General features: G+C 63.3%; 1 protein-coding gene across 1 annotated transcript; it reads left to right on the plus strand.

Moving 5' to 3' along the window:
* Positions 1–964: 964 nt before the first annotated feature.
* METRN (meteorin, glial cell differentiation regulator) lies at positions 965–10,300 on the plus strand. The gene is given in 7 exon segments (XM_064590303.1): positions 965–1,205; positions 1,950–2,095; positions 8,085–8,624; positions 8,626–8,690; positions 8,722–8,993; positions 9,824–9,883; positions 9,967–10,300. Coding segments are annotated over 7 exon segments (1,641 nt in total). The 3' UTR covers positions 10,284–10,300.
* Positions 10,301–11,315: the final 1,015 nt, after the last annotated feature.

The following is an 11,315-nucleotide window of genomic DNA, read 5'->3' on the forward strand; positions in this document are numbered from 1 at the left end:
GTCCCCTGGGACCTGAGCAGGCCGCCCTGCACTGCCCAGGTTTGTGATGGGGGTTTGGATCTCCCTCCTCCCCACAGCACCTGGTCCAGCCCTATGGCCACCTCCTGCCATGCCAGCAAGTCTCCATCAAGCCTTGGCCCTCCCAGAGTCCCAGCCCAGGCCTCTGCTCAAAGGGGTTGGCTGAAAGAAGGGGCCTAGGAGGTGGCGAGTAGCGGGAGGGGACTGACCAAGTGGGCAGGTGAAGCGGCATCCGCCATCTGCTCCCTCTTTGGAGGGAAGGCTTCCTGTGCAGAGGCCGGGAGGGGCTAGAGGAGTGGCCACTGGGCCATGGGCTCCCTGAGGCTCCAACAGCTAGGCCTTCTTTCCTCTTGGGGTGATGGGTGGGGGCTCTCTTCCCCCCAAATCCCAGGAGGCCAGACCCCCCCCCCCCCCAGCAAGCCTCAGGGTGCCCAGTTCTCCTTCTGAAGCCCTCCAACCTTGGCCAAGGCCCGACCCCTCCTCCAGAACAGGCACATGGCCAGGCCTTCCCTCTCATTCTCCTGCTGTGGCAGCTCCACACAGGCCCAGGTGCCCAGGGCAGACTAGCCCCCGGCCATGCATCCGCATGGCTCCTCCCAGAGTGTAACTGTATCTAACACCTGTCTCATAGGCCCAGGGGCTCATGGTGTTGGGTGGGGAGGGGAGCTCAGAGCTCAAAGGAAGTCCAGGACCTCACCCAACCTGGGGGGCTCGGGGCCTGCAATTCTGCTTCCCCAGAGCTGTGGTCAGGTGGCACCTGGTCCAGTTGCTTTGGGGAGCATGCTTCAACCAGGCGGCGCTGGGATCAGGATCTGTGGGAGGGCCTGTCAGGGCCAGAGGCCCGGTGACCTGGGCCTGGGAAGGGGCTGCGCCTATGTGAGACCCCGTGGGGCGGGTGGCGGCCCACTCCGAAGCCCCCTCCCCAATCCTCATTGTGGCCGCCGCGATGGCGCGGCCTGGCCCCTTCCCCGCCCCGCAGCCTGGCCCGGTGCACACACCTTACCTCGGCCCGGGCACCTGGCTCATGCCACGCTGTCCGCCGGGCGTCTTCTCGTCATGGGGAGCCCAGCATGGGCGCTGGCGAAGCGGGGAGGCGGCCGAGGTGCTGGCCTGGCCGGCAGGGCCTTGCCGCGCCCCGCGCCCCGGCCTGGCCGGCCCCCTCGGCCGCGCCCGAGAGGAGCTCCCCGGTGGGAGAGGATCGGCTGCCCCGAGCCTCCCACCGGGGAGGCTGAGGCAGTGCCCAGATAAATAAGGCCGCTTTGCAGGGAGCCGGGCGGGCGCCTCCTCCCTCCCCTCGCCCTCCTCCCCGCGCTCCTCCGCGGCCGCCGGCGGCGCCGCGCGCGCCCCCCGCCCGGCTCTACGCGCCGCGCCCTCGCGCGCTCCCGGCGCCGGGAGCCAATCCGGTTGGCGAGCCCGGGCGGGGGCGCCGAGGATGCCGAGCCCCGCCCCGCCCGCCGCGCCCTGCCGCGCGCCCCGCGCGCTCCCGCCGCGGCGCCCACGGGCACGCGCCGGCCCGGCAGCTCCCCCACCCCTTCTCCGCGGGCGCCCGCACAACAACAAACCCGCGCGCACGGCGGGGCGGGGCGGGCGGGGCGGGCGGGGCGCGCGGCCGGAGAGCTGGCCAGGGGAGAGCCCTGCCTGCGCGGAGCAGTGGGGTCCCGGAATCCTGCGGGGGAAGAGGACTCGAGCTCTTTGGCGCCGGCGACTGGCCCCGGGGGTGCGCGGTCTTGTGGAGCGGGGGGCCAGCTCCGCGCATCCCGACCCTTGGATGCCAACTGCGGGGGCGAGGACGGTCCAACCCTCACCCTCCCAGCTTTCCTGCTTAGCGGAGCGGAGCGGGCGGCCAGGCAGCCTCCATGGCGCTCACATCTCCCGCGCACCTGCTGGGTGCCAGGCCCAGAAACCCCCTTCAGTGTCCCCCCACTCCGCAGAGCCGAAAAACAACCACCAGACCATTTCAGAGGGTGACAAGTGCGATGGAAGTTCAAGAGGGCCACATGATGGTGACCCCGGGAGGGTGGTGGTCGTGTGGCTCCTGAGGACAGGACACTTCACGGGAAACCCCAAGGATGAGAGGGTGGGCGAAGTTATCCAGGAAGGAGTGCGCACAGGGCTTTAGGTTTTAAGGTCTTGAGCCTGGAACCCCTTGGAGGCAGGTGGTGGTGGCCACTTTGTAGGGACCAGGCTGGGAGAGGAACCGGGATGGGGTGTGGAGGGAGGGTGTGCAGGGCTCTCTCCTGGCCACTGGAGATGCCAGGCCTCCCAGCAGGCTCAGAGTGGAGAATGGAGGCTAATGGTACCCATCTTGGGGTCTCCTGGGAGCAGAGACTATGGAGGGATCAGGTGTGGGAGAGCAGACAGGGGTCTTCACATTAGGGAAAGAGCCTTAAGGAAGCCCCTAAGAGAGAGTGAGAGAAATGAAAATAACTGGTGTTTGCAGCATTTTGAGGGGAAGCAGGACCCAGTGGGGCTGGTGTGAGGTGGGGGCAGCTGAAGGGGGGAGCCACACTGGCTGGACCCTGGCTGTTTGGGAGCTGGGTGCTGCCTGTGCTGTGTGCAGGGCATGGGAGCCAGTTTGCCAAGGCTGGGGTGAAGGCGGCTCTCCCGTGTGACAGGGGCTGAGGAATCACGGTCTTGCCCTAGTGAGGACTCTGGTCAAAACAGGGAGCTTGGCGTGGGCAGTCAGAATGGATGCGTGAAGGCCTTTGGGGTGACTGGGACAGTGTTGTCCGACCCATACAGTCACTTGTGGTGTGCAGGTCCAGCAGGCTGACCTCCCAGTTCAGGCTCCACACGTGTGGACCCCGGTGGGGGTGGTGACCAGCAGGGCAGGACTTCACCTCCTGCTTCCAGGCTCTTCTGTCCCTCAGCAGGTGCCAGGGCCTTGGGCAGAGAGCACGTTCTGCCCTCAGTGGGGCCCGAGAAGTCTCCCCACCTTGGACGAATCTGAGCAAAGAAAGACCTTGTTTCGGAGGAATGTGGAAGTAACCTCCCCAGTACCTGTGGGCGCCGCCCCTCCCCACCGCTGTCACCCTGCCCTGTACCAGCTGGCTTCTCTTTCTCCACCATGGCTGATGGGCAGCTCCCGTTCTCCCCGGCGCAAGGGCATCGCTTGGCAGTGTAGACACAGCCTCCATGCTCCCAGGGCTCTGTCTGCTCTTTGCTGCGGCCCGAGAAAGCCTGAGTCTCCCGCACCACTGGCCGCAGCTTTGCCGGACACCTGGTCCCTTGCTCTTGGAACTTCAGCCACCAGGGCCACATTCCTCACCTTTGGCATCACCTCACCTGGAGCACTCCTTTACCTGGAGCACCCTTCACCTGCAGCACCCCTCACCTGGAGCACCCCTCACGGGAGCACCCCTCCCCTGCAGCACTCCTCACCTGGAGCACCCCTCCCCTGCAGCACTCCTTGTCCTGATGCCTGGACACGGAGGAGTCTCCCCAGTGCAGACTGCGGGAGGTTTCCAATTCTTTAGTCATGGGAGGGTGAGGAGCAAAAGGCTGTTGGTGCGTCCCACCCTGAGGCCCTCCCATGAGAGAGGGGGCCACTGTCACCTCAGGAGTTGGGGCTGCCCATGAAGGGTCAGGCCTCATGGCTCCTGAGGACTGGGGCAGCCACTCTGGACTTCCTGAGGCTCTTCACAGGAGGGTCCTCAAGCCGCTGCTCGGGGGGCTCTGGGTGCATGTGCGCTGGAGCCACCTGCCTGGCTCAAATCCTCCTCTCCATGGGGGCATGGGGGGTGCTCAGGCAAGTACTTCCCCTCCTGGCAAATAGGTCTGGGGTCCCCGGGGGTGCCCTGAAGGTCAGCGCAGCACCTAGGACAGCATAGGTGGTGAGAGCCGCATGCCTGATTGTAAACGGCCCACTGTGAAGCCTCCTGCTGTGGAGGCACAGGGCCAGATGGACACTGCAACCCTCCCTGCCCCCACGCCCCAGCCCCTGGTGGGGGGACCGTGTGGGGCACGGGGGGGTGCGGTCAGCTGTTCTCGCTGCTCAGCTGCCAGAGTGGGCGCCCGCAGCAGTGAGAACGGGGAAGCCCGGGTGGCCATGGTGACTGTGGGCATCAGGGTGTGGGCCCCTTGGCTGCCTGCCGGCTTCTGCCTCCAACCTTTCCTCCTCCCCGGACCCAGACCCCACCCGCCAGGGGCAGAGGGGTGGGGCGGCCAGGGTGGAGCATGACTCAGGGCCCAGCTGTCACCACGGCAACCCCGTCGCCTAGCAATGGCCGTCTCCCAGGAACGGCTGTCTCCTAGCAATGGGATATTTTCCTGGGCCCTGGCTGGAGCCTAGCGGTTATTTTTAGCTCAGCTGCAAATCAATCTGCAGCTGCATTTTTGGCTCCTCCACAAGATGCAAGGTGTGTTGGGGGTGGATTTCTTGTCACAGGGAAGAACACATCCCCATGACAGGAACCTTGCTGCCACGTGTCTCCAGATACAGCATCCATAGGTGGGCAAGGCCAGGTTCCACTGGGGGTGAGGGTCAGGGGAATGGGGTGCAGCTGGCGGGGAGCCAGAGGAGTTGCCAGACATGACCATGTCCCTAATGGGGTCTCTGGGCAGGCTGGTCACTCCGGAACCCTGGGACTCCCTGGGTCAAGCTGGGTAGAGGCAATCCAGGCCAGTGCTCATGGCGGGCACCACCAGAGCCCATCACTGGGCAGCCCAGGTGCTGGCAAGCTCCTGGCACCCCTTGGCATTTAGTTGGGGAACGGTCTCTGCTGACCCCAGCCCTCAGCCCCGCCCCAGGTGTGCAGCACGCTGCTCTGGACCAGCTGGAGCAACACACACTCAGCTGGTCCTGGCTGCAAGGGTCTGGGTGGCCACGGGCTCAGCTGGGGACTCAGTCAAGGCTGGCCTGTTTTCCCCCCACTGTTGCTGAAATGAGAGCCCACGTGGGTCTCATGCAAGAGAAACACCTTGACTTCCTTCTCTGGGCTTTCTCATCATTTCAGCCTGGTTCACTGTCTCCTCCAGGCCAAGTCCTAGCTCTCCCATGGCCGATGGGCCTGGGGCTGGCCCACTCCTCTCTCACTGGCCACCTTCTTGGTTCCTGGTCTGCCATCAGCTCCATACTGTCCTTGGGACGCTCGCCCTGTTTCTTGGACCTGGGCCGTCTTCCTGCCCTCATCAGCCATCAGATCTGCCCCACCTTCCTGTCGCCCCCCGCCCCCAGGTCCTTGACCAGCTCAGCACCTGCCTTGGTCATGAGTGCTCCTTCCTTATGCCTCCAGTACTGTGGGCTTCCGGTCAGGTGCCCTTTGCCGTTTGGGGTCACCCCCCTGCTGGAGTATGGGGCTCAGCTGAGATGCAGCTTGTTGCCCCAGCATCAGCTGCAGCCCTTGCCAAGAACTAGGGTTTGGGTGGGAATGAAGAGAGGCCCTTTTGGAGGGTCAGGACCCTGACCCAGGCCTCTGGCCCAGGGCCTGTGAAGCAGCCCCCATACTGAGCATAGAAACTGGGGGAGTTGCCTATGATTTGGGGTGTCATCCACTCACCCATTCGCTCACTGGGGCACACACTCCTTGCCCCTGTGTTTACTGAGCACCTGCAGTGTGTCTGGTCACTGCCAATCCAGGGCAGGCGTGGCCTTCTGGGCTCCCTGTCCCGTGGGCAGCAGATCTTTGATGGCTAACGCCACCCAGGTGCTTTGCTGTTGGGGGACAGCACCTGTGAAGACAGGTGGCCCCTGTCCAGGTTTTCTGTGGGTGACATTTGGCATTATCACGGGCCCTGGGCAAGAGGCCTGGGCAGGGGAAGCCTGGTGATGAGGAGTGGCCCAGGGCCATGTGCGTGCCCCTTCCAGACCAGGCCACTGGCCAGGAACCCTTCCCTTGCACCCACAGGCATGGACTCATTCTCTGCAGGAAAGCTGGCAAGGGGGTCCAGGGGCCCCAGGCCGGCTGGGGTGGGTCACTCCTCGCACTGCCACCAGAGGGCGCCCAGAGCCACCATCTGCCTCGGAGACCTGGGCAGGGGCTCAGGTCCCAAGGCCTGGTCAGAAGGTGGGAAGGGGACGCGTGCCCCTCGACCAGGGCAGCTGTGGTGCTGACCAGAGTGCCCTCTTTCCTCCTCCTCCTGGCGCCTCTTTTACCTTCTACGTGCCCAGCACTGGCCCTGTCTACCTCTTGCATTTTTACTTTACTTTTACAATTATGCATCCTCACCATTTTTTTTTTTTAAGATTTTATTTATTCATTTGAGACACAGAGATACAGAGAGAGAGAGAGAGAAAGCATGAGCAGGGAGAGAGGCAGAGGGAGAGGGAGAAGCAGGCTCCCTGCTGAGCATGGAGCCCGACGCGGGGCTCGATCCCAGGACCCTGGGATCATGACCTGAGCTGAAGGCAGATGCTCAACCATCTGAGCCACCCAGGCTCCCTGCATCCTCACCATTTTTAAGTAAGTGCACAGTTGAGTAGTGTTTGGCACATTCCCATCGCTGCGCAGAGGGCCCATCTTTCCATCTTTCCACCTGAAGCCCTGTCTCCATTACACACCCTCTCCCCACCCCCTGCCGCAGCCCCTGGCACCCACCACCTACCTTCTGTCTCTATGAACTTGACAACTCCAGGGCTCCTAGCAGTGAAATCATGTGGTATTTGTCCTTTTGTGTCTGGCTGATTGCCAGACTCAGCAGAACGCCCTCAAGGTTCATCCGTGCTGTGGCAGGTGTCCACATCTCCTTCCTTTTTTTTAAAATTAAAAAAAAATTTTAATAGTTTTTTTTTTTTAGATTTTATTTATTTACGAGAGAGAGAGAAAGAGCACGAGTGGGGGGGCGGCAGAGGGAGAGGGAGGAGCAGACTCCCTGCTGAGCAGGGAGCCTGGGACGTGGGGCTCAATCCCAGGACCCTGAGATCATAACCTGAGCTAAAGACAGGTGCTTAACCAACTGAGCCACCCAGGGGCCCCTAGATTTTTAATTTTTTTATTTTTATTTCTTTAAAATATTTTATTTATTGATTTGTCAGAGAGACACAGAGAGAGAGAGAGCACAAGCAGGGGGAATGGCAGGCAGAAGGAGAAGCAGGCTCCCCACTGAGCAAGGAGCCCGAGGTAGGGCTCAACCCCAGGACCCCTGATCACGACCTGAGCCAGCCAGGCGCCCCCAAATCGCCTTCCTCTTTAAGGTGGAATCATAGTCCACTGTTGGACAGACCGCATTTTGTTTATTCATTCATCTGTCGATAGACACTGAGGTTGCACCTGCCCTGTGGCTGTTGTGATGGCAGCTCCTCACTCTCGTTGTCCAGAGCAAGGGGTCTCTTGTAGCCTGTGGGTGTCTCACCCTTCCCCTTGGGGCCACCTCCCTCATCTGTCAGCCATGCCCTTCAGGCTCAGGGGTAGCTGCAGGGCTGGGGTAGGCAAATAGTGGGGTGGAGGGCTCACACCCATAGGTGGCAGAGAGTCTATGCAGTTTCCTGCAGACCTTGGTTAAAGCTCTCAGTGACCCCAAGGATTGGAGTACGTGGTTGGACTCCTGGCTTTGTGCCTAGGGCCTCAGTGATCTGACCCAGGGATTTCACCCTGTTCTGGGTCTTTGCCTAGGCAGTCTGCTCCTCTCCCCTGCCTGGAATTCTCCCCAGTGCCTATCTGGCTCTGTTCCACCCCTCCCCTCAGGGGAAGTCCTTGCTACCAGGAAATCTCTGGGCTCCCAGACACTCCCCTCAGCCTCCACGTGTCTTGGCCCCATTTCAGCTTGTCTGGACCTCCCGGGGGCCTGATTCTGGAGCTCAGGGCTGTCCTTTGGCTTCTGCTTCTCCATGGTGCCCACGGGCCCAGCATCTGGCCCCTCATCCCTAGGTGCCATCTCTTGGGACCAGTCAGCAGGGCCAGGCTGGGGCAGCATGGAGACTGGAAGCCCAGGGCCCACTCTTGGAAAGGGCCACCCGAGATGAGCCGCTCTTCCTCCTACCCCCCAGACAGGTTCCAGTGGGCTTTACCCCCACCCCTATCCCGGCCAAGGGCTCGAGGACAAGGGCGCATACGGCAATGCGGGGCGGGGGGTGCGAGAGGGCGACACAGCACACAGAGCCTGGAGCTCTGTCCTCCGCGCCACAATAGCCGAGGCTCGGCCTCCCGCCCGCACGAGCGCCGCTGCGATTGGTGGAAAGTTCCTGGGCCGCGCCGCGATTGGCCGTGCCCGGCCCGTCGCCTCCCGCTCTTGGCCCCCACGGGGCTGCGGGGCAGAGGTGGGGCGCGGGCGGAACGGTGCGCGGAGCCGGCCGGAGCCCGGGGTGCTCCCGCCGCCGCCCCGCCCGTCCGCGCCAAGGCGCTCCTTGCGCTGCTGGGCGCGCGCTCTGCTCGGACCTCCTGGCCACCGCCACCTGCGCCGGCTACTCGGACGACCGCTGCGGCTGGAGCGGCAGGTACGAAGCCCCAGAAGGCCGCGCTCTGGGGCTGTGGGGCCCCTCCGCGCCCCCGGGGTCCAGAGGACCAAGTGGACGCAGCTGCTTCTGGCTTCGGGGGAGGGTGCAGGACGAGGGGGCTGCGCCGGGGGCGGACGCAAGCCGCCTGCCTCGGCGCCTGCCGTCCTGTCCTGTCCGCAGCGGCCTGACCCAGGAGCCGGGCAGCGTGGGGCAGCTGTCCCTGGCCTGTTCGGAGGGGCGTGATCCAGTGGCTGTACCCGGCCGGGGCGCTGCGCCTGACCCTGGCCAGCTCCGACTCCCGACTCCCGACTCCCGACTCCCTCAGGCGCTCCAGCACCGCCTTCCTTGTGCCTGGCGCGGCCCTTCGCAGGCGCGCAAGTCTTCGCGGAGCGGGCGGGCGGCGCCCTGGGGCTGCTGCTGGCTGAGGGTTTGGGCCCAGCGCGGGGCCGATGCGTGCGCTGGGGTCCTCGTGAGCGCCGGTCCCTCTTCCTGCAGGCCACCCCGCACCCAGACATCAGCTGCTGCGTGGCCTCTTTCCGCTTTGAAATGCACGAGGACAGGTATCCAGAACTGCCTCCACAGGCCCACGGTCTTGGTGCTGATGGTGAGTGATGGGCTGGGTGGTGATGCGCCTGTCATCCCCATCGTAGAGAGAGAGGAACTGAGGCATGAGAGTGAAGTGGGTTACTAAAGATCACACAGCTAGTGAGGACAGGTCCAAGAGACAGAGAGAGGTGTGGGCAATCCCTCAGGATTCAGCTTAGGGAAAGGGCAGGCAGGACTCTTGGTCCTTGAGGGGTGGGGGGAGGGGATGATGGGAGACAGAATCAAAGCCTCTAGCCAAAGCTGTCCAGGGCTCCTTGGCCCAGCAGTGACCTCCCTCCCTTCCCCGAGTCCAATACAACAAAAGTTCAGTGTGTGTCTGGTCACCATGGAGATGCTGCCTTGCCTCCCTGTAGGGCACCAAGACCAGCTCTTTACTTTCCTAGAACGTGGAGCCTGACCCCACAGGGGATAGGGGTCTTTCTGTTCTGCATTGGGCCCCAGGCCAGAGACTCCAAAGCTCACGATAGCCTCCGGCCACCCACCTGGGTTGGGCTGGTGTCTTTGGGCCCAAGGATACAGCTCTGGGAAGCCACAGGGGTGTGCTGGTGTGCACATGTTAAGATGGGTGTGTGAGAGTGTGTCCCTGGACACCCACCCCCGGTGCGTGAGTCCTCGTGCCCGTACGCTGGGCACAGCCCCTAGACCCATGTCTGTGCATGTGTGAGCGTTCAAGTGTCAGGTGCCCACATGCTGCCTCGGGTCCCCAGTTGTCATCAGGCAGGGGAGGGTCTGGTGGCCTGCCCTTTCCCTCCTGCCTCCAGCTGGGGGTGGCCTAGGGTGGTCCAGGAGAAGGCAGGACCTACCCTCACCATGTCCCCTTCCTGTCAGGTGCCTGCAGGCCCTGCAGTGACCCTGAGCTCCTGCTGGCCGCGTGCACCAGTGACTTTGGTGAGTGTCTCTGCCGTGGGGGGAGCCTGGGGTCCACCCTCCACCCTCCCCTGCATGCCACTGGCCAGTGTGTCTCCCCACAGTGATCACTGGAACCATCCACAGGGTTGGCCACGACACAGAGCTGCAGGAGTCTGTTACCGTGGTGGCGGCTGCCCGTGTCCTCTGACAGACACTGCCACTGTTCCGGGTGGGGGAGTCCGGGGGCCACGTGCAGGCCTCCATTCACACCCCGCTGCACTTCAGTGTCCGCACCGGCCCCGGCCCCTTCCTCTTCATGGGCTGGAGCCACTTCGGTGAGGCCTGGCTGGGCTGTGCACCTCGCTTCCAGGAATTCAGCCGTGCCTCTGCGGCTGCCCACGCCAACCACCTCCACCCCTGTGAGGTGGCCCTGGACTGAGGAGCCTGGGAGCAGGGCACTGAGGAGGGGCTGGTCGAGGGGGAGTAGGGAGGGGTCGCCTCCAGGTGGTACCAGCTGCTTCTGAGGTGAGAGTGATAACCAATAAGAACACTGATTTCCTTAGCCAGCGTAGATGGAGTGTCCCATGCCTGAGCTGGCCCTTACCTCCTCTGAGCCTCCACAGCCCTGGGACTGCTCCGATTTCTGCTGCAGAGTAGGACACTGAGGCTCAGCGCAGTGGTGCCTTGTCTAAGGCCACCCAGCTAGTGAGTGGGAATGGCCTAGGCCCGTGCCTTGGGGAGGAGCGGCTGCTTGGCTTGGGGGGAAGCAGGGAGCCTCCCCTCTATGTGGGAGTGGGAGTGGAAAAGGGCTGTAACTCCCAAGGTCTGAGGTGGGTGGGGCCCCTTAGTGGGGGGCAGGTAGGCAGACACCACTCCTAGCCTGTGAGGGAAGGGGGTTGCAATCTGGCAGGGTGCTGGACTTCTTGCTGTAGTCCACTGGGAGCCCAGCAGTCATCCTGGCCCCATCCCAGCCCCGGGGAAGAATGGGCCCCTCTGTCCGGAGGGCCTTGCGATGTGCAGAGCATCCCTACATGGCTGGAAGCCTCGGGGGAGTGGGGTCTCCCCTGTAGAGCCAGGCATGTTGCCCATTTCTGGAGGGCAGGGGCATATGATGGGGTCTCTAAGGAACCTTTCTTGCCACTGGCCCTATTGTTGCTGCCTCTGCCTTCCTCCTCAGCCTCAGCCACACAAAAGGCCAGTGCAGTTTGGGACAAAGCCCAGGGCCCTGGGCTGAATGCCCCTGGGGTGGGGGTGCATGCAGGGGCTCCTAAACTGGGGACAAGCTGCCTCTGCTCACCCCAACCCCACACTTCCCAAGAGAGCCAAAGCTCAGGTTGTGGTGGGGGGATGCATGGGCTGATGCGTTGAGCCCCAGAAGCAGCGTCCCATCCTTACCTGCCAGTACTAAGGAAGGGGCTGACAGTGAGGATGGAGGCCAGAGGCCGTGTCATCTTTCAGGCAGGAACTGAGG

Source organism: Mirounga angustirostris, unplaced genomic scaffold, assembly GCF_029215605.1.
Source record: "Mirounga angustirostris isolate CCGP_5_RB_7025 unplaced genomic scaffold, mMirAng1.0.hap1 SCAF_5, whole genome shotgun sequence".
NCBI lineage: Eukaryota > Metazoa > Chordata > Mammalia > Carnivora > Phocidae > Mirounga > Mirounga angustirostris.